At 43.3% G+C, this 24,213-nt stretch overlaps 1 protein-coding gene across 1 annotated transcript in view; it reads left to right on the forward strand.

The window, feature by feature from the left end:
* Positions 1-19,498, forward strand: part of LOC144783903 (extracellular calcium-sensing receptor-like) — a 138,071-nt gene extending 118,573 nt beyond the window's left edge. Inside the window, exon 6 of the mRNA XM_078662643.1 lies at positions 18,567-19,498. Coding sequence (XP_078518769.1) covers positions 18,567-19,498 — 932 coding nt within the window. The remainder of the gene's footprint in view (positions 1-18,566) is intronic.
* The last annotated feature ends 4,715 nt before the right edge of the window (positions 19,499-24,213 follow it).

Raw genomic sequence — 24,213 nt, forward strand, 5'->3', positions numbered from 1 at the left:
CCAGTCTACATGAATAGGGGTAGCTATAGAAAGCATGCCTGCTTTAGAAATAACAAGGTCCAGGATTGAGCCCTTGGAGTGTGTTTATTCTGTGCAGTGTTGGATAAGATCGTTTGCAGAGAGGAAGGGGGCCAGCGAATTCGCGGACGAGTCTTGCGGTAAGCCCCAGTGGATATTGAAGTCACCCACGAAGATCTGATTGTCACAATGCGAGTATTGGTTGCTGATGAAGTCAGTGAGTTCCTCCATAAACGCAGGGCCGCTGCCAGGCGGGCGGTAAACGGCATGGAATCTGAGGGGTGAGCTGTGGTGTAGTTGAAGCTCAAGTGATAGGCATTCAAAAGTGCGGAAGGAGCTGATAGGAAAAGCCTTAAGTTGAAGGGAGTTTCTAAAGATGACTGCAACACCTCCCCCAACTTTTTCAGTTCTGTCATTTCTAAAAATCTAAACGCCTGTGGGTAATAGGAGATCAAACATATCGGGAGAGGTATCGTTGAACCAGGTCTCTGTGAGGAAGAGCATGTCTATATTGTGAAAGGTGATGGTATCGGAGATTTCAAGTTTGTGTTTTGTTGCAGATCTGCAGTTGTGGAGCAGAAAGCGCAGCTCTGTCAAGACTGTTTTGGTGACAGGGGTACTTGGGCTATGAAGAATGATAGGGATATTGTACTTAGATGGGGTGCACGGCGGGTTTAGGTGGATGTTTGGCTCTGACAGAGGAGATGGTCGGAATAGTGTAGATAGTTGGGTTACTCGGAGATGCAGGTTGAGTATGGGTGGCATTTAAGGGCTTGTGTGGATTAACGATGGTTGCACGCGACTGGTTATGCTTGGCTATACTGGGATGGGGGGTGAGGTGCATCTCATGGGAAGGTGAGTGTTTTACAAAGGAGTAGAGGTGTAAGGAAAAGTGGAGATCTTGGAGCTTAAAAGTGAAATGGTAGCTCCAAGCTGGAAGATGGAGGTGATAAGAGAGCCTAGCTTAATTTCCAGAGAGAGTAGGGCAGAGCAAGGAAGGTTGTGTGGCTCGATGGAAACAGGAGGGGGTTAAATTGGTGGTGAAGACAGGACAGGAGGAGGACAGGCAGAGAGTTGGGGTCTAGGGTTCATAGTTGGGGATAAGTGGAGATTGAGAGCGGGAGTTGGTGTATCAGAGGTGCAGGGCGGGTTGTCTTTGTTGGCGTTGCAAGAAGGAAAGGAATTAAGGACAAATTTGGGGGGATGGATGCCGCCCAAGGCAGTGGGGTAGGAGGAGAGGGGAGGACTGTGTGGAATCATAGGGAAGTAGGAGGTTAGGGCGGAAAGGAGGGGAGGTGGTTGGAGAGGTCCTGTCAGCTCGGAGAGGTGGCTGTGAGGGAACGGGAATCTAGCCGAGGGAGGGGGGTTGGGAGAAAGGAAAGTTGAATAAAGGAAATGGTTCTGCTGGGCCCGAGGGAGGGAAATGGAAAGGGTTACCAAGGGGGGAGAGGGGGTAGCATAGCAATGCTGGAGGAGTGGGGGGAAGGAAAGAGATGCAATGGGTTTGTGGAGAAATCGGGGTAAATAGCGACAGGAGGAGGGGGTAGAGAATAGGGGGAGAGGGAAGAATAAGGGGAGCGTAAGGAAAGTTAACTGGGGGAGAAGGTTGGAAGAGCGGTGGACTAAAAAGGGGGGTGGCAGGTAGGAATAGGTAGGAGGAGATGCGATTGGAGTACCGGAACGGTGCAAATTGGACGAGGAGCGAATTAGCTAGAGGCAAGGCTGAAGTGACAAAGGGGGGGTGTACTGTGGGTGGGGAGGAATGTGAGAGGAGGGCACAGGAGAGGGGAGGGTTGATGGCCGACCTGTGCTTCTCAGGGGTGCAGCCTATTAGAGTGTGGGGGGGGTCAGGGGAGGAGAAAGGGAGAAATGGGTGGAGCTAGATGGAGAGTCAGGGGATGACCCGGTCGCAGAAGAGGGGAGTAGGGAGGGTAAGAGGTGGTCAAAGAGAGAGAGACAGGTGTCTTTGCCTTGAATCATGAAAGTAACGTTGTTATAGACCGAGATAGTAAGGAAGCCGTTGAAACACGCAGATGGGGAATTTTTTTGTTGTTTCCCATGAGGGATAGAGGAGGAGGAGGTGACATTAAGGGAATTATATAAGCTGGTAGACCAAGAAGGGGTGTTGTGAGTGAAGAAAATGAGATCGTTTTTGAGCCTCCCAAACCGACCATTGTAGAATTGATCAACAAAAAGGGAATCAGGGAAACATTCAATAGTGTTATGCTTTAGTTGTTTTACTGAAGCTTTCGTCTGGTTGTGAGGATAAATTATTTTATAGCAGTTAATTCCAGCCTTAACTCGAGTAGTGGCCATATTGGCACAACGAGGAGGAGGAGTGTGGGGGGATAAGAGAAGGGTGTTACTAGGAAAGCCGTGGTGAGGAGACATAAAAGGACGTAGAGGGGGCACATATTCCAGATGTCGGGTGAAGATAGCTGAACTAATGTGCCGTCCGGGAGGTGAGGTGATTAGGCACAGATCGCAAGCAGAAGAAGATGGGGGGGCTTGGAAGTATCTGTGGTTCAGCTGGTATTTGTTGTGCCCTTCATCTAGGTATACATGATGCCACCTGGCACTAGATGATATTTACAAAAGGAATTGTTTACATATGACAGGGCCAACTGGACCACTGTCAGAACCATCACAAAGCAAATTTAGTGAAAGTAAAACAGATCATAAACGAACACCCAGTATCCACTGGTGATCCCTGTAATTAGCATCAGCCTGTAGCAAAAATCACATTCGGCACCAACCGCGTCATACGCCCATAATCTTAACAGACTAATATTGGACCTTAATCTCCTGAGAATCACTAACATTAGGGGCATAGAGCACGGGGTGGAACAAAATCTCAATATCATAACCAAAATATGCAAGACAACCTCATCATCATGAAACCACCTTTAGGGGTACTCAGAACAGGGTGCGTAAATGATACTACTTGAAAAAGATTTCATACTACATGACAAACATTTCCTAGCACCACAAAATCGTAATAGGGCCTGAAGCCCTGTATCCAGAATATCAGCTGGCACTAAGTGCTGCGCAGCTGTGAGGGAATGGGGCGAAGTAGAGCATCTCACTGCTACCTCAATCAGAACTGACCCCACAGACAGAGTGGCCTAAATGGTGCAGCTGACACTATATTTTGAGTGAATTATGATACAGAGGCAGTTGGGCAGTTTATGTAACCAGCATTTGTGTAGTGCATTTCTACTACATGGAGGGCCCTGTAGCCCTTCCGGAGGCAGAGCAGGATTGCCAATTATTCCATCTAGGGGTGACACCTGGCTGATTTTAACCATCCTGGCCTATATAGGAAAGTCCAAGGAGCATATTATCAACAGCCATCGATAAGTATCGCTAAGCGAGCTTAGCACAATTTTAATTATTGCTGGCTATCGCTGGATTATATCGCCAAGATAGCGCATTATTATCAACGCTTATCTCCAAGGCGATAAAAAATCCAGCGATAGCGACAAAATGCTTGAATATCACTGGAAATCCAGCGATAAAACCACGACGATAGGGAAAATCTTGATATTAGGGCAGGGTGGACTTATCCTGACAATCCACCTCCCATAGGATAATATAGCTAAGACAGTTTTAAATCAGGCGTTCAGATACTAGCGATAATCGTGGTTAGTATTACTTTTATTATCGCTAGGCTCGTTCACGACCGGATTGATAATTGAGGGAAGTTGTGTTAGCAACATTTTTCATGTTATTTTAGTAAGGAACGCATACTTTGCATATCATTAGCGATAAATATCACTGACATGCAAAGCGGCAAGATAAACAGCAGCTATCTCAAGGAAACAAGTGCTAACACATGTTAGCGAGTCCTAGGTGATAGTGCAATAGGAATATCGCCGCTTTCCGGGGATATGTGCCGGAAAAGCGGCACTACTTTCCTTGATAATATGCCCCCACATTGGGAAAAGTAGTGAACTCCCGCATTTTTCTGTCTGAAACAAATGTAAGAAAGCAAACATATAAGAACATCATTTAAAAGGTATTTGAGAGTTGTCTAAATCGTTGTAAAATAAGTTACTGGAGCAACTAGGTGGATAAATGTTATGCTACAGAAGAATCCTGCCAATTTTACACGATTTTTTTTTCACCTACCAGTTTTCGATTCCAATGCGGATTTCCAGGGATGGAGCGGCCTGTGTCTCCCATATTGGGGTTTATTTCAGCATAAGTGGTGGGGTGCACAAATCAGTCATATTGACCTACTGAAACATTGTGATTGAATTTAGGGTCAATGCCAAAGCTCTCAATAATGGCTCATTATAAACAGTGTTTATGACTGAGAGATCTGGGGTTGAGGCTGAAGGCTGCGCAGGTTTCTCACAGTGCCTTTCAGTGGGTCAATATCATAACATAAAAAATTGGCTCACCTCCTCCTATCCTCTTCCCTCGGTGCTCCTGGGTCCTGCAGAGAGCAAATGGCTTCATACTCAGCCAACACCCCTAACCCCTTCAGACACTGCTTTCATGCAGCCGATAATGTTAAGCAGCATGAGAGAAGTGGCAGGACTGTTTGGGTCATGCTGGCCCGATGCTCCCTCAGGCAGTGGGGCCCTGTGACTGCTCCACCCAGTTGTCTAAGGCGGCTCCAGTTGGAGAGGTTTAAAGGAAGCCTATCTGGGTGGTGTCACAAGACAGCTGGCCAAAGTGACATGCACACATTAAACTTAAGTGCCCCCCACTTCTCTCTGCTGTGGGCAATGGCCCACCCCACCCTGACACTCAGCCAGTGAGTAGTGAAAAATAAAATGGTAATAAATTAACTTTATTAGCATTTTATTTTTTGATTCTACAGCATTTCCTTTAGAGGGGCTTCACTCCTCCACCCTAATTGAAGAGCTGTGGCTGGTCAACAGGAACAATAGTCAAGAAAGAGAGCTGAAGAATGTCACAGACAGTGAAAACATAGATAAACATTGCAAAGAGAGCACGAAGGGGGCTGGGTATGGTTTCTGGATTTTAGCAGAGAGTGACCTGAACATTTTTCCGAGGGTTCCTTTTGGTTCCCAGTCTGACCCTGATCGAAACTGAGGTGACACTTGAATGCTGACAAACTCATTGTTCAGAGTCAATGCAGTCCTTCTTCCTTTTGTTTGGTTCTAGCAAAATGTGTGTGGTGTGCATTTTTTTGTCATAGTATGAATGGGCACTGGGCAGCTCTAATGTTACATGTCACAGATCTTTATTAGCGCATGATGTGTTTGGATGTCTATGTCTACTGAAGTGGATGTTTCTTAGTATGCTCACTTATGCAATGTCCTGTCCTTTTGAAATATAATCATACAGTTAGAAAGACAAATAAGAGTCAGGGACAATTTTATTGGTATTCAAATATCAGGTAAATCAACAGTAAACACAGGCCCAGCAGACCACAAATCAGGCCCAAAAAGAGCTAAAAGCTGCCCATGCCATGGTGGCGCCCAGTACGACAATGTGTTTTGGCAACTCCCCAATGACCACTTCTGCCACAGGATTCCCTCCCTACCGCCCTTTAACAGTCTCCATAACCACTCTCTCTCACATGCATTTAATTAATTTTATAGCATCACTCAAAAAAGTGCATGGTGTCAGAGCACTTTACATAACACACACATTACACAGAGACAATTAATCATGGGAGTGTAATTCGGTGAATAGGAAATGTTACATGAGACAGAGAACAGCAAGGGGTGTATTCACATGTCATCCATACAGGTAGGCAGTATAGTTGAAGAGTACTTGGTCTGGAGAAGCACAAACTCTGAATTTAAAATGTAACACAATGGATTGTGGCTCTATTTAATAACAAGAACTGATTTGTACCCAAATTAACCCTTTTTGCAAATATTAGAATAATGAAAGTCTGGGGAAAAATCCTTACGCTCTAATCTATACCTTGAAGTCTGCACACAGTTCTTTGATGACAGTTAATAGCTCACTGTAAACTGCAACTAACAAAAGGAAGTCTCTGATAAAAGCAGTAACCCACTGATCTGTTTACATTACATTCGCTTTGTGATCTGCAAGGTACATGTTCTTTGCAGCAGGCATATTAACCCTCTGCGCTACCTTACCATGAATCAAAACTTCCACGAGTCAAAACTTCTACTAGACAAAACCCTGATCTCGCCAGGAAGAACATTATTCACCAGAGTTTTCTTGACATTTTAATTGTTGCCTGAAATTTACTGGAGGCCATGAATGTGCACAATATAAACTAGCAAACAGGCGCCCCATGCTCAGTCAGCACCTGGTGCAGTGGCACGGGTCACACCGCCCTAGAGCTGGCCCTGCATACACTGACCTGTCAGACCAGCCCATGGGGCAATGCCTGTTTGCCCTTTAGGCAGTGTTGTCTAAACACATGGGAATGCTGGGCAGTTGCCATGGGGCCCCACAAGCATAGTGGCCCCCATTAGGACCAGAATTTAACACTAACTTTCCATTAAACATTTTTATTCCTGTGAGTGGTTGTGTAGACAGGGCACAGTGCACTGCTTTGCCCGGGGGCCAAGAATGCTGTTAAGATGTCCCTGCCCACAGGCCGTGCTACCCTAGTAGAGTGTTTTCAAGATGCAAAGTCAACCCATCTAAGATTTGACCTCAGAAGCAAAACAGGAACAAAGGAGCTGTCCAGAGGATTAGCTCAATGCCTATGTTAGTTTCCCACTGCTCTACATAGATGTTATCTTACTGGGATTCAGGCAAGTCATCCTCATCCAGAGGCCCGGGGCAATGCAGAGACCGCAAATGGTGCTGGTCTATCCAGTCCACACCCTGGGCCTCCTTTACAAGGCCCTAGCAGCACTTTTCTGCTGCTGGAGCATCACTTTTTTATGCTCCATTGGTGCAATGTGCTGAAGCATATTTCCAAGGCCACACAAAGCCACTTTGCATAGCTTTACATGGCCTTGTAAATATGTGCCCCTTTCACTAAGAACACTGAGTGAAAGGGGCATTACTTGAGTGTTGCTGTGGGTGTTCCCACGCAACACCCATGGAATCTGAAGCATTCCCAGATTTACGAGGAATTGTAAACCTGGGAATGTGTCAAATTCTAACGCCACCCCAGGGGTGACATAAGGGAGGTGCAAAGAGGAGAACTATCTGCAGCATACATAGAAAGAAGAAAACACCTCTCATGATGGATTTTGTGCAGGAAGGTGGCCCTTTCTGCTCAAAAGCAATCAGCCCTACAGCGCAGACACCCTTGCACCCTGGCACAAGGGTGCTTGCTTTGGTGCATGACAGCCCATTGTGCGCTAGCGCAGGAGAAAAAGACAGGAATGCGTCTTATCTTGCAGATACAGCACATTCCTGCCCTTTTCTTTTGATGCAGGGCAGCGCACATGATTTCTTATGACAGGTTGTATGACGTTATAGCGCATACCGTTGCAACGCATGCGTTACAACACGATTGCCATTACCACGCATAACCTTTACCACGAAAATGCCTTTACCATGCATACCTTTACAACGATTTTCGTTGTAAAACCATGCATGATAATGGCATGTTCATGGTAAAGGCTCCGATTCCCTGCCCCAAAACAGCGGTGGGATTCTGCTGTGTTACTCCACTAGATGGCACATGCTGCATTTATATGCAGTTTGCTTTCAAGAATGATCTGTTTTAATTCATTTTACAATTCATGTCGATATAACAAGTTACAAATAAAAAGTTCCTTCGCCCCCATTTCTTCTTGGAAATACCCCTGCCCTTAACACTTAAAATGTTGCCCTGCGCGACACGACTACCTCAACCCTTATTTTGTTTTTTAACTAAAATTCCCCTTACCTCTCCAGGACCTCTCCTTCCCATGCTCTTCCTACGTGCGTTGTATGTTGCAAAGAGGAAGCAAAAGTGTTTTTCTGTTTCCTTTAACAAAGCTGATTGCCTTCACATCGTGACGGAAACAGGGGCTTTTTTGGGGAGGGAGACCCCACCAACACCCCTTTTTGAATCACACGCTTTTTGGGGGGGGGGGGAGACCCTCCCAAGCCCCCTTTTTAAATTTTACGTATCTTGTTGTAAAGGTATGCATGGTAAAGGTTATTTGTGGTAACCACACATGCGTTGTAATGCTTGCATGGGTATGGTAATGCGTGGAAACGGCCGCGTTGTAGTGGCCGTTTCCCCTTGTGACACTGCCCTGCGTCAAAACCTCGTAAATGAGTCCCTCTCTTATGAACTTTGAATAAAGCAGTCAAGCACAGAGCAGCACTTAAGAGGGGGAATCACATTGGTTGGTGATATCTTCAGTAATTCTTCTTTGCAATTTTAATGGATCACCATTTAAGACATGTCGGCCTAGATTTGTGTTGTTTTAAAGTGACAGAAAGGTATGCGTTGGAGGGGGGCCCTTTTCTCACAAAAAAGTGGGTTGTTCTGTGTCGTTTTTCATCAAGGGGGCATTGCTGGGGCATTACTTAGGCAGATCATAAGTTTTGTCACGCACCCTGATCTGCGAAAATAGCCAGCCCAAACTTTCAAAAATGATCATTTGTTTGAATTAGGCATTGACAAGAACAAATGTTTTAATTACTCAAAACCCCCTGCATTGCATGAGTGCAGAAGTGTGCGGCATAAAACCAATTTGTGGGGTCTTCTCAAATGTGTCTGTGCATAGAATGTTTCAGTAGAAAGATTTGATTCTGTTAAATGTTAGACAGCACACACTGACCTCTGTACCACAGTATGAGGCTTTGTATTGCACATGCAGACTAGTTAGAGCCCCATTGTGGGGAGAGTCCTCATAGACATGGCTCTTCAGCATGTTTTACACCTTGTACAATGTAGCACAGCATATGTGATTGCTGCGTCATGTGAAAAAAATGTAAATCTACCCTCCAGTGTAATATACTTGGATAGCTCGTTAGAATTGCAAATTTGAGTTTTAATTCTAAAGGAGATATGCCATAATTGATCCATGTATTTTTTGTAATGTGAGTGTGTTAGTGCATTATTGTTTTTTCAATAAGTATATTAGCTTTTTTATATTTTGTATAAGTATTTGACATGATTTTCTTTTGAACCAGTGTGACTAGAGGGTGATATATGGAATGTATCAGTGATTGGAAGCTTTGGAAGGATCAAGTTTGAAGAAGATCTGTGATCGAGAGTGTAAGAGATGGGGCGTGGGATCAGTGGCGGTTGATGATCTTTGAAACTGGAGTGGCGTAATACAGTCATGAATTCCAGTGAGCTAACCCAACTTATTCCATGTGCCTATGGTCACTCACACTCATTCTCACTAACACTTATCCTCACTCACTTCTCGTAATTCATTGTACTCATTCTCAATCACTCTAGGTTATTGTTCCCACTATTCACTTGTAATCACATGCTCTCTCACCCACACACCCACTCTGTTCACCATAGCATTTTTGTTTGCGACTGTCACTATGGTAACTGCTGTGTATACCTCCTTTACACATAAAATGGCAATGACTATTGGCACATATGTGACCATCATAATTGTGTGCTCAGCAGAGACCATACCGCAGACTGGATGATAATATGTTCTGCACACCTTTAGGACCCAGTATCAGCACAGTTAAAATCTCAAACTGCCTCCAGCCTCAATTCTAGAGCAAAAATCTAGTCAGTAGAACTGGAGCTTGTCACCTTCAAAAAATAGTAGGATAGGTGCTATTGGGGAAAGCGTCCTAGGTGACCCTGTCTAGGTATGTGTACATCTAGTGACCATGTGGGTACAGTGCCCTAGGAAACTCTGTCTAGGTTTATGTCTGTTACTGGGTAGTGTCAGGGCATAGAGAAGAGCTTTTATCAAACTTTGATGTCAAAGGTGTAGAGAAGTATACGAAGAGTCCTGAATATATCTTTAAGTAGTTAATTCACCCCAGGGAATATCATTGCTGAGCCTTGTTTTATGTGTAGCTCAAACAAAAATAAATGTTTTATCCCTATGAAATAGGGTGTTTTTGTTTATCTGTGTGTGTGCCTCCAAGACTGTCCAATGCAAATCATCAGAAGTATGCTGTGCTTCAATAAAAGTAGTACTCATTCTGGTAGTGGTCTGTTTACAGCATATGCCGCTGCAGTGTTTCATGATTCTGATCCTCACTGCACATATGTGCCAATAGACTGTGGCCACATTGGTGGAGGGCCCTGGTATGGCCCATCCCATAACCAAAGAGTTGGCTAGGCAGGCATCACCTGTTCTCATTAGTCCCCCAGCTACCTGAACTGGGATTACTACTAACCAAAGGGCTCCTTCTGTGTGAGGAGCCACTGTCATCAGAAGAGGTATCCCCTCCTGTTATTGGGTAGTCTTCCCTCGGATAAGGATAGGCATTTTCTTTGTCAAACCTTTTAATATCCCTATGAATCTAGCTCATTTTATGTTTCATTGGGTAGTCCCTATTTTCGTTGATCTCATGTTTGATTTAATCTATATTGGATTTACAGACAGAGATCAGAATCCCAGTTTTTAAAGCATTTTCTGCTATACTTATCCTGATTATCAGTGCATTGGCAAGGTATTTTTCTGTGTTGATAATCAGGATAAGGCAGTCCCTGGTGCACTTCCATGCCACCTGGGACCATTCACACTTAAAAACTGCATCTTCAAGAAGATAAGTGGAGTGTTAGAGACTGTCAGTCCGTTGGGTGATATATTGGCCCTTAGATATTCTGTCATAAGTGGCCCATGGAGAGTAATTTTCACAAGTTGTCTTTTGATGGGCATAGCAAATTCCAGTCCTCATTTTGACTGCCCAAAGGGCTAGTTCGATACTCCCCCAAAGGGACGGTGTTTATAGAATCTCAGAGACCATGCTGTCACTCAAACTCTGAAAGTCATCCATTGTGGTGGTTGCAATATCATGTTCTGAACATGTAGTCGATCGTGGGCTAGATCGGCGCACTGGAAGAAGAAAGAGGAGGGGAAAGAGACAACAAGGGAAGAACCAGAGAGCAGAAAGTTTCAATAATCTATGAAGTGCCATAATGCTGCCTCTGTAAGAAGAGATAGTTCCATGGCTGAACCGCCATCTAAAAGTCAAAATCCAAAAGAGTGGGTTGAGGGTCAAAAGAAGATCCAGCATACACAACAACAATCAGGCTAGGTAGGTTAAAGGAGTATGCAAATCCCAAAGAGAAAGAAAAAAAAAGGAAGGGACAAAATATTTTTTTTGTTTTTTTTAGCACAGCTGTAACTCTAGTCCTCTTTGGATATTGTTTCACCAGTTGTGTCCTCCCACCTCTGAAGCGATCTATCAGGCCCTAAAGTCTGTTCGTTCTGGGAAGTGGTATACAGTCTATTGACTAAACTTTTTCGTGTCGGTGTTGTCAGGAGTATCTGCAGTGCGTTCAGTGGTGTGGGTTCTTCCGGGAACGACTCGTACAATTCTTTGACTGTTGAGCATAGTCTAAAGTAAGCGAACATCTTTAATGGCGTTTAATGTGCACAAAGGGAAGGGTTGTCTTGTAGGATGAATTTCTAGTGTGGAAACAATGTACCTATGGCCAAGAAACCGATTTCTCCTAGTACCGTTCGCATTTTCTTTTCTTGTGTGGTTGAGAGTTTGGGATGATTTGCCAGGGGGAGCATTGGGGCATATAGCTGGAGCTTCTGCACTCGAAATGCCAGAGTATGCCACGCTCTAGACGTGCATTTGACTGTTTGTATCATATCTCTGGGGTAAAATCTAATGGGATCTGATATGTAGTTTGTTAGCTGTTTGGGAAGGACATGAAGGGACAAAATAGCTGGAGGTAACTTGAGACACCAGATCCGGAGCTTCGAAAGGATATTAAAAGGTTCTACAAAGATAAACGTCTATCCTTATCTGAGGGAAGACTACCCAATAACAGGATGGGAGTCTTCCTTTTTTCTTTCTCATCAGGAACTGCATACTCCTTTGACCTTCTAAGGCAGGAACATGCAAACTTTCTAAAATTGGCATTTTCCAAATTGTAATTTAAAATCCGACTTCCTATAAGATAGGATTTTTCGTTATAATTCCAAAGACACCAAACCTGAACTGGTTCACTTGTTCCCTTTCGGAAATTATAGCTTATTAAATGTAATAAGTTACCTCTAATGTTAGTCTATTGGAGAGGTAGGCCTGGTAGTAGTGAAAAACACATTTAAGGGGTTTTCTCTATCAGGACATATAAGAGTTAAAAGTGCACGTCCTGTCATTTAAATACACTGTACTCTGCATCTGCGCTGTCCAGGGTCTACCCTAAGGTTGCCTTATATGTGTGAAGGGGAAGGTTTGGGACTGGCATAAAGTTAAACTGCACGCACAGGCTGCAGTCACAGGCCTGAGACACATTTAAATTGCAACTTAAGTGAGCAGCTGCAGTCACAGGCCTGAGACACATTTAAATTGCAACTTAAGTGAGTGGGGCTCTCACCAATTTCCGGATAGCCCCAGGCTCTACAGGGATGAAGCTTACAGTGCCTAGGGCTTCCTTAGAATTGATACCAGCCAAGTTCGGTAACAAATGGAACACTGTATGAATCAGTGGTTAAAATTCCTCATGGTCCCAAGAGATTTGTGCAGTGCTCATTAATACTCGATCTGATAAGAACTGTCCAGATGGCAGAGTGTGCACCTGTATTATGTCAGAGAAATAATTCAACCTCACACTTGTATACATCTGTCTAACATGCACAACAACTGCCCCTTCCGTTCTGCCCAGTGTGCCCTTTGAACAGCATCACTAAATCTAGAGAGGCAATAAAGTGGTAGTTAGCATACATACCCTACCCTGGTGTTTACTTTTGAGCATATTGTCAAGAAAATTTAGCCACATGTAATAGCTTAGGTTGAGTGAGAGTTTATTCCAAACAATGCAGATGGAAAGTCAATCAATCAGGTTATCTGCAGAGTCTGCTGCTTCTAGTGAGCCTGTTATCCTCTGCTGTAGTGTTGCTATTAATTCTTTGTTGAAATCTGAAGCACTAAACCCACCCTCTGTGATCAGTTGTAGTTTGTGAAAACAGATTCTACATCTGCCTCACCACTGCAAGAATCATGGGTGTGTTTAGAAATAGAAATAGTGTAAATGCACTGCAGTGACTACACAGCACATAAAAGTGCCTTTGCCATGTAAAAAGAGCCTGTATCTGTTTATTTGTAAGTTTAAACCCTAAAATGTACCTTGTAACCATATAGAGCAGAGTACCTATATGTAAAAAGAAGGCCTGTGATATGTTGCCATTATTGTGCCCTCACAAAGAAATGAAAGCCAAAATCTATGTGACTGTGTAGGTCTGGCTGGGCTTTTCCCTAATAATCCTAGGTGTATTTAACCTAATTGTTTTCTACTTCTACTTAGGAAAGGGCAAGAAAAGTGGTTACAAAGTTAATTTTAATAGAAAATGAAGGGAATGTATTTGATTATACCCGTTCCTGTAACAAAGAGTAATTTGGCACAAATATCCTACCACAGGAACACAGGAACAAAGAGTTAGCGAGGACATATGGCTGAGAATATTTGAATTCTGTTGCATTTACCACTATTTTCCTATCACAAAATGAATCCACTGGCCCATTTTGGACGAAAAGTTGCATTTTACAGTAAGAAAATATCTAAAAGCTGGATTAGACACCTTTAGTAATTCCACGGAACCTTGTGTAATTTTGTTGTAAATTCCCATAATTGTGCTTCAGCAAATTACGTGAGTTACGCCAATCCCTACTACACATCTTGCCTCAGATTTTTAACAAATCTGGCTCAGAGAACAATAACCTGCCTTTGAATGCAGGGAAGGTCAATAGGCATTAATTGCTGACCACTTTACATGGAGTTGCTGTCTGGTAGTGGATAGGAGCAATTAAAAAAACAAAAGGGCAGCTTTAGCACTATCTCTTTTAACTTGGAGACGCCTGGGCAGAATTCTCCTATTCATCCTCAGGACTCTCCTAAAACAGTTAGGCTCCAGCCATAGTAGGAAGGAAAATCAGTTTTGTCCCTGTCAAGTAGGAGATTGGCCAAGGAGATGGAAATAGGCTTATCTGGTTGCAGCTGGGTGAACCAGGGTGTCCCGGGTAATTTTACAGTAAAGCAAAGAGGGTCTGCTTCATAATTAGGTGGAGGACTTGAGAAATATAGTTTAGATTGGATGGTGGATTTTCTATAATCCATGTCCAGCACACAGGATAAATCTTGCACCTCAACCACCATCTCCTCAAATGAAGAAGGTTCTGATGGATGAAGGATTCTGCCTTCTGTCTCCTGACTCCTTCTGGAAGACTAGGACTTAAGTAAGGAAAGGTACACCAAGTGAAATCGCCACCATGTAGGGAGCAGTACACATGGTCATTAGGGCTAGCGCTGGGGTAACATTACTGCAATCCTTAGCCACATTCGTGTGGAAAAAAGGACTGAGGGGAAGAGATAGTGTTAAAGACCTATACATCTTAAGTATGTCACAGGAGGACTAGTGGGTCAGTGTTAGACCTGGCATCCTTAGGGTGATCTTCCATCAAGTCTTTGGTTTCACCTCCTCTGTTTTGCTGAATTCTCCTTGTTGGCCTTAGGAACAAATTACCGCTGCTGCCCAGAGCTTCTCCCCTAGATATGGTAACATTGGTGTATACACAATTGGCATAATTCATTTACTTGTAATTCCCTTGTAAAGTGGTATACCATATACCCAGGGCCCGTAAATGAAATGATACTAGTCTGAAGCACTGATTGTGCTCCCACAAATGTAGCTTTTCAAACCTGTCTCAGGCGTGCCCTCGACTTGGCATTTAAAATCCTTTGCCAAGACTTAAACTCCACTTTTATACACATAAGTCCCCCTGAGGGTTCTGTGTAAGTAGAAGGTAGAATAAATCAAAGGGGGGGACAAGGAGCGGGTTAGACAGACCCAGTGCCCAGGCTCCTAATTGGACAATCTAGTTCAAAGAAGGGTGCAGTTCCCCAGGGGAAGGGAGAAGGCTGTCGGGGGGAGGTGTGGTGCATTGTCCCGAGCGGCTGACTCTGGTGCAGGGATCACAGTTCGATCCCTAGCAGCAGCTCAGCTCAGCACCATGTGGCTCTGGGCAATAGCTCAATCTCCCTGATGGCCCCAAGCGCCTTAAGACCCTTAGAAGTGATTAGTTCGAGCTTTACAAGTACCAGATATATTTATTTATTTATTTGGCAAGTCGACCCAGAAGGATCCTGTGGGGGAGTTGAAGCTTAGTGAACAGAATGTCATATATTTCCTGCATGACACAATGTAGTTTCTCCTATGTTAGCCTAACTGTTTACCTTGTATGCTGCCTTTATTTTTGCACACATTACTACATAACATGCTTGCTTTGTGCCAGATTTTATTTTTACACAGAACTTGCACATGTTTTCATATTCTGTTCTTTTCCTGGGATTTGGTCTGGACACACCAGACAAGGTCAGACAACATTGCTTCTTGTTATTCTCTCTGTTCACACACTAGCACACATCTAATCACATAATAAAGGGCAAGGGTTCTAAAAACACACACTCACACACACACACACTGAATGAAGATTCTGAAGCAAGAGTGCTGTTTCAGCTGAGATGAACACCCACCTATGTATGCTAGGGTCTGCCACTAAAACCAGATATCCATAATATATAATAATGTACCTTCAGTAGAAGAAGGGGGAGGGGGAGGTTTAGGCTACTCTGTCATATAATATGACAGGGCTTTTTATGGTATATGGTTTATTAACCATGGTAACTTAAGGGTGGGCGTACTGGGGCTACACGGAGTGCCACGGAGTGGAAAACAAACTTTGCACACTCCGCGTAGCTCCACTACGAGCAACCCACCTCCCTCCCACCTTATTAACAATTAAATTATAAGCGTTAAAAACAATTTAATTTTAAAGTAAGGAAAAAACAGTTTACCTTAGCTGCAACATCCCGGAAGTCCTTCTTCCTTCTTCATTGCGACTTCTTCATCAAAACTGAGCATGCGCAGGCCCACACATGCACAGTTTTGATGAAGAATTTGCGATGAAGGAGGAATAGGGAGCCCCGGGACACTGCAGCTAAGATAAGCCATTTTCCTTACTTTTAAATTGTTGTTAACGCTTGTAATTTCATTGTTAATAGGGCAGGAGGGAGGCGGGGACTGGCCAACTCCGCTCAGCCCGTGGAGTGTGTGGAGTATTGCCTACTCCGTCTACTTCACGGAGCGTGAAGTAGGCAAAACTCTGCACACTCCGCGGGCAGAGCAGAGCTCTCTGCCTACGGTTAGTAACGATATGCTTGGTGTACATTTGTTTTCTATATGTGCCACAAATACTGCATCTTAGAGCACTTTTGTGTCTCGTGTTTATCTTATTGTGACAAGTACAAGTGATAGAGTGAAAAGGTGTGTCTTGTTATTGTGATCTCTGGGAGGATCAATTGTGTTGTGTTCTGAGGTGCCAATTCACTTGTATCTCTGGCAAGGTTAGGACAGCAAGTGAGGCACTATAGCTAGTCGGAATTATTGATACTGAGGTAGTATGGTTACTCAGTTCCTGCGTGTAAAATGTTCTGTGGTCCCAAGCATAGTTCTGTTCCTGAGCAGAATCTCTGCAACAAGACCTGAATGCTCTAACAGCCAAAAAGGTGTCATGATTCATCATTGGGCTGCTCCTTGTCGGGCCAGCACTGTAATGCCCGACGGGCCCCTCACCTCAATGGGGGCTCCTTTGCTGAGATGTCTTGAACTTAGCCTTTTGATGAATGTGGGTAATGGGGAGTATAAGTGCAGGGTGGTGCACAGGTGATTAAAATAGCCTAAAGGGTATCAGGGAGAGATGTATAAATGAGGTGGTCCCCTTGACAAGATAAAAACAGGAGAGCTATCTTTGGTAGTAATGCACCAAGATAGCTTCAACAAGAGTGAATAGAGGTCAACATGTTGCATGCCTCATTGCCTTGAGGGTTAGTGGCATTTCTTCAGGACCAGATAAGTATACCTACCCTAACAGATTGGAATCCAGGGTAGTGGAGTGATAGTGACTTACCCTGACTAGGATTGTGGTTCCTGCTTGTACTGGGTGCATACTGCGTCAACCAGAAAGCCGGTTTCTAACAGGCTTGCAGGAGAACGAGGGGAACATAAAACGGTTGGTAGATGAGTGAAAGGCAGAGAACCTTTGAGGAAGCCTTACTTTAGGTACATAGATCATCAAATACATTATAACTAAGCAGAAAACCAGTAAATATTCAATGCATCAGGACTATATGAAGACTGCCACAATATTATCACACATAGTGAACAAAATGATTTCCTTTTTTCTGAAGAAGAAATGTTTGACATTCAGATCTGAAACATGTGGCATGGAGGTGATTCCAAAAGATACTGTTTCTTCTGGTCATTATATATGCCTATTTTGAGAATTCATTACATCAGACCAAATCAGAAATAAGAAAATCTCAGCTTATTAGTGAGCACATTTTGACCTACAAATACAACATTTAATATAGAACCTAAAAAGTGCATACATGTTAAAGCTTAAAATAAAAACGACATTGGTAATAAAAACGTGGACATTAGTAAAGGACAATTTGAATAGCACATGGAAATCACCGTTGGATGGATGGGCACAAGTATTCATATGAAAAAGTGACTTATTTAAACTTTTATAAAATGCAAGAAAGAAATTGATTATAGTCACAAATATCAGGATTCACCACTCATTTTTAATCATTTTCTTGAAGAAGTCACACATCCTCAACAAACTGAAATGTGTTAAGCCTGCTGAAAGTCAGAAACTGTTTACCTTTACCAGCATGTACTCTTTTTTTAAACATCAAAATAATCCATGGACACCCGAGTTTTAAATATGTCAGAGAGAAGTTCTCAAGTATCTTCAAGAAGTGACTTCCCAATCTTTAGGTACAGGTTGTCTCAATCAATCCTACCATGGCCAGAAAGCAACATGTTACTTTCAAGGTTGGTCTGATATTTTCTGAATTTCTAAGACTGACTGAATGTTGTCATTAATCGCAAAAACACATTTAAAATATATACTATATAGAAACAGAATTGCAATAATTGTTTTCACAGAGTGCATTCTCTTTAGCACTGCAGCCAGAGAGCAGTGTGACTGGCTCAGTGTTCAATCTTGCATCACAGGGTTTCCATAGTCTAATATTCAGAAAGATTGTAGGTCAACAAGGAGTTTGGAGAAGGTTGCATTATGACATTTTGGTAGTATCTGCCCAATGTCAAATGACTGCAGAGTTGACATTTCAAATGCAACTCTCTTTAGGTTGTTATATATGTTGATGCATGCAAAGACTCAGACTCTGCCATGTTTAATCATCTTATAGTTTGTACCACAGATTCAAGAGCAACATATAGTCTTACTTTAGAAAACCAAAGATCACCCAGAGTTAGATGTGAACAATGGTAACTTGTAGTAAAAACAAAGTGATCATCCTTCAAGAAAGTTAACTTGTTCATTATTCAAAAAATTCTGTACAGTGGTAGTGGGTGCAGGTGTATGATCCATTTATTGTAATAGTAAATGCAACACTATCAAGCTATTGTCTCCAATTAACTGCCTGTTGTTGTTCTCAGATTCCTTAGACTGCATGAAGTGCCCAGATGATCACTGGTCAAACAACAAAAAAGACACATGCATACCAAAGGAAATTGACTTCTTGTCCTTTGGTGAACCGCTGGGTTTAATCTTGGCTTTGATCTCCATCTTCCTATTCTTCAATGCCTCTGGTACTTTGTGTATATTCATTAGGTATCGGCACACTCCTGTGGTACGGGCCAACAACCGACAACTCAGCTACATTCTTCTTGTTGCCCTCATGCTGTGCTTCCTCTCTTCAATTATTTTTATTGGTCGGCCGGCAAGATTGACATGCATGCTCCGTCAGGTGATATTTGGCATATCCTTTTCACTTTCTGTTTCCTGTGTGATGGCAAAAACAATCATGGTGGTCATCGCCTTCAGGGCCTCCAAGCCTGGCAGCAGGTTAAGAAGATGGATTGGTTCCAGGACATCTTATTCAATTGTGCTGATCTGTATCTTCATAGAGTTGGTACTTGGATTTATATGGATTGGGATGTCTCCTTCATTCCCAGATCTCAACAACAGTGTCACGTCTACGAAGATAACAGCTGAATGCAATGAGGGCTCCATCCTGATGTTCTACAGCATGTTGGGCTTTTTGGGAATCTTGGCATGTGTTAGTTTTGGTATTGCTTATCTTGCACAGACATTGCCAGACAGATTTAATGAAGCCAAGTTCATCACCTTCAGCATGCTGGTGTTCGCCAGTGTTTGGCTCTCTTTTATCCCAGCCTACCTCAGTACAAAAGGGAAGTACCTGGTAGCAGTTGAGATTTTTGCAATCTTGTCCTCTGGTGCTGGCCTTCTCTACTGTATCTTTGCTCCCAAGGTTTACATCATTTATCTGAAACCAGCAATGAATACAAGGGATATTTTGGTCTCAAAATCAGAAACCTCTGCTAGAAACTGTAAAAAGGTTGCTTAAGAGCGGATGCAGGAAACTGTTGTGTTGAATGATTGAACGAAAAGGCACAAACCTCAAAAGAATTGATTTATTTCCCTCACTCTAGAAAATATGCAACAATGATTAATGTGGCTTCACCTTGTTAAATGTCTTCTCCTGTCACCTATTTAGGTAAAAGTTCTGACACTTACTTATACAACAAAAATTGTTCTTTCCTTTTTAGATACAATCTGATGTATTGGACTTGAAATTGTAGTAGCTTTCACATTAATTATGCCCTTTAATAAATAAATATGAAATGAGTGGCATGCTTGCACTGCCCTCTCTTGTGCTGCTCTATTTTAATAGATTTATTGTACAATACTTGAGGCTTGTATTTCAGTTACTTATCTAAATTATCAGAGACTCCATGATGTGAAGAATCCTACAGGTGATAGGAGGGAGAGAATGCCATAAGGATATCCTTTGGAACAAGATTTAGAAAGTGGTATGTCCAGTCATCAGAATCAATCAGAATTTAAAGATGGAACCGAACATTTAAAAGCACAAGAGCTTACCAGAAATATTTTTCTCCATGATATTATTATTGGGAAAACAGACTCAACAAAGACACACAGTGGATAACTTGTGGTGTCTTCTGAGGTAACAACCATGGAAAAAATAATGTTTAAAGACAGAAGAAAAGAGATGTTTTTAAAAGGAATTACGAAAGACACTATGGGGTCGATTCCGATCCGGTAAAAAGCGCTCCGAATTGCCGTTCGGAGTGTTTTTCCCGTACGATTCGTACCCTGCAACGTCCACCGTACGAACGACGAAGTACGATCCGTACCAGGAGCCGTACTCCGTACGAATCGTACAAGGACCGTACGAATGAAATCCCCGTACGACTTTCCCTCGGAACCCGCTGTACGCGACATCTGTACGGTTCGCGGCCGATTTCTCCGACCCGGCAAGTACGATTCGTGTTGGGTACGCACCGTACGACCCTTTTCCTACGGGAGCTGAAAACAGTCGTAAAAGCGGTGTTCGCCCCGAAACTGGTACAGAACGGTCCCCCCGGGTAGGGCGTGTACACCCCCTGATTTCAGGGGTACGCGCCGTACCCCTGCGATCATGGGGGGTACGTGCTGTACACCCAGCGTCCATGGGGTACGCACCGTACCCCATGTACGCTGGGTGTACGGTGCGTACCCCATGTACGCTGGGTGTACGGCACATACCCCCCATGATCGCAGGGGTACGGCGCGTACCCCTGCGATCAGGGGGTGTACGCGCCGTACGGTGTGTATGTGAATGTGCGCTTTTCTGTACGGATCGCCCTTACCTGACGTGGACCGTATGACTCGCGTCCTGGTACGCCGGTCGGGATCGTACTCGTCGGGTCGTACGGCGTCTGTACCAGTCATACGGAAACGGCTCCGGATGCGAGTCGTACGGCGGATTTTTTTACCGGATCGGAATCGACCCCCATGAGTCGTCTACAAAGTATACAGCCAGAATGAATCATGTCACAAACCACAGAAAAGGCACAAAAGAATACACAGAAAGTGCAGATATGTATATTTATTGTTCCAGTACTCACATCCTTTTCGACATATATCGTCTTTCTTGTTCATTGTCAATTTTACTTGTTAGCGTTTTGTGTTTATGGAATATTCTGTAAAATGCTAATTTAAACATTGTTGAGAGTGTTCATATAAAACATATTATTGTTGAAAAGTCAATTTTCGTTTGTTTATTTATTGGTCCAGCACATATTGTAACTACTCAATCAAGTTGTATGTGCCAGTGCTTCTGTACAGTAAATCTTTCTTAGCAACACTGAGAAAATATTTCTCTTATTGGTTTACGTTTGCTGGATTTCATTTGTTTGCCCCCACTGAATGTCTGTTCTTCTACAAATTCTAGCCTCTGACTTCTTGGACCTCAATTTTCTTTGTATCCTCTCTAATTAGGCAATCTTCCATGACACTCTTTGAGAATATCTTTCTCAGGTTCCTAATGTATTGCCATAGCCGAGATGCATAAATCGTGCCTAACAATGTAGAAGAAAATATATTATGTCGACAAAGTTTTTAAAAAAATCAGTAAAGCATCTACTTGTGATTTAACTACTGACAGACTGCCATGTTTAATCATCTTATAGTTTGTACCACTATGATATTTATTTCCTGACTCTTGGGCTATGTCTGATTAGAACCAATTTCCAATAAACAAAACTATTGAACAGACTCACCCTTGTAAAACCATTAAATATTTTAAATGTATCGTAACCATGTCCTGCATGTACACACCAGATTGTTTCTCTGTTGAAACTGCATAGTGCAAATACCAAACTAAAAAAGATTCACATTTATGTAGCAGCTGAGAATACATATGTGACATTTAGATAGTTCTGGGCCTTTAAGTTTAGCACTTTTCAATTTTAAGTATGGGCTTTGTGTAAAGTGTGAGTCTATGTTACTTGTAGCACTTTGTAATAAGCATTTTTGTGTTGGTTTCTCTTGAATAATGAACAGAAATCCATCCTGTGTTTTCGGAATGACCTGCCAAAGAAATATAATGATTTGTCTTGCTTCAAAGCCACTCTACAGGTATCTTCCTGGTACAAGAGAACCCCTCTGGTGATACCTCTGCCCCTCTTTGGGCACCGCCAGTCATGGTATACCAATGTCTCATCCCTTACATGGTCTTGTTTCATGCTCCCCCTCTACTTATTAACCTCCCTATAATGTAGCCATTCCTTTGCTTTTGTTTTTCCTCTTCTTTAGAGGTTTCACTATAGTTGCTTGTACAGTGGATTGTCCTAAGGGGGAAATATCCTTTACAACGCAACTTTTACCACACAGTGCCTTTACAACGCAGGTTTTACAATGAAAACCATTACAACGCATTGCGCTGGGGGGCACTCTAGGATAGGGAATAGATTTAATTTACTATCCAACACCTTCCCTAGTGTCCACGGGGACTGGAGTTGGAATAGTAAATTAAACTATTCAGTATCCAGCACCCCAAAGAGCTATGCGTTGTAAAGGTAAGCGTTGTAAAAACCGCGTTGTAACAGCATGCGTGGTAAAAGCATGCGTTGTAATGTCATACATCCGTCCTAAGGTGCTAATTTGTAGGACACCCTCACACAACTCATATATGACTACATGGGAGCTGTAACGCCTGCATGGTCAGCCTAGCTCATCTGCTCACTTGCAACACAGAGTTGTAAACAGAGGGTAGAGGCATTTCCTCTTCTTGGCTTCCCTTGCTGCTGGGAAGTAAGCAGGCTTCCTTCTCTCCTGCTCTCTTTGGCTATTACAAATGCAGAGGGGAGATAATTCCCTCAGAAACCGCTGACATTGTCCCCTGAGTCCCTGGGATGATTTTCCTCTGACCATTACCCCACTCTAATGGGGTGGGGCACACAGCCTAACTCTGCTTCAAATCTTGCTGCAAAGAGCCACTGTCTTCATGGCAAAGTACATTCTGTGCTTGAATTCCTGGCCACTAGCCTGTCTGTCCAGCAGAAGTCAATGGTACCTACTCCAATGGTATCCACCACAGGAGCACCCCACAGAAGTCCAATAGAACTACTTTCCTTTAGGGTCCCAGCAAATCCGTTCTCTCCTATCCACAAAGGGCATAAGAAATACAGTGCCTCTGGCTCTAGAGTCTAAAAGATTCCAAGAAATACAAATTTAGGGCCTCATTTACAAGGAACTGACGCACCTGTAGAGATGTGTCAATTTCCTTGCGCCAACGCCAAATGTCCTTCCGCCACCATGGATGCGCTGTATTTACAATACGATTCAGAAAAGGTGCTCCATGGCACAAGGATTAACCGATGCGTCAGAAATTCTGATGCATTTGTTGGCACAAAAGTGACGCATTGCTGGAGTTGCTCAAGAAAGTAATGCAACTCCAGCACTGCGCCACAACAAATAGGTGAGTCCTATTCAAAAAGCCCTGTGCCATGCCTTATGCCTGGTGTCAGCAGGTGTAGGGATTTTGATGCAGTGAAGGCGTAGAGTGACGCAGTGAAATGTTGTAAAGTTCACTGCATCAGTTCTACACAGCTTTTTGCATGGGAACGCCCACCCTGCATATATTATATCTGACTAAGGTACAATGTGGCGCATGGCTTTACAACGTGACGCATCTCCCTAGATGTGCCAAGTTGTAAATGGGCCACATGTAGCGCATTGTTTATGCAGTGCAAAAGTTTCACAAAGGGCTTGTAAATCTGCCCCTTCCATTCTAGACTGGTGTCTGTCAGCCATCTTGTCCATCCTTACTCTTTTGAGGTTCCACCTTTCCACCTCTTTGGAGCAGCACACGGCCTGGCACCACTCTCCTGCATAACTTTCTAGAATGTTTCAAAAAGACCAAATCAACCCATTTTTCTGAGCCAGGCATTTCCCACCCAAAACGTTTTTCTCCCCTCCACGACCTGGAAGGCAACCCCTGTTAAGAATTGAGCCAAAGTACTGCTTGTTCTCTCTTTGTCTCTGTCAAAAAGACATGCCCAGGATTGTCAGTGCATGACAGTTAGTCGCCCTGCCCCTTTCATTTCTGCAGGAGGAGGATCATCCTTCCAAGCGGACTTCTTTTTCTGGGTGAGACATTGACCTACCGGCTTAGAACAGGGTAGTTCAATGCTGAAGCTTCCTAGGGCTGGCTCAAGGGAATATTTCACAAGTAAAAATGCAATAAGTGGCACCCATGGAGGTCGATTCAACAAA

Source organism: Lissotriton helveticus, chromosome 10 (assembly GCF_964261635.1).
Source record: "Lissotriton helveticus chromosome 10, aLisHel1.1, whole genome shotgun sequence".
NCBI lineage: Eukaryota > Metazoa > Chordata > Amphibia > Caudata > Salamandridae > Lissotriton > Lissotriton helveticus.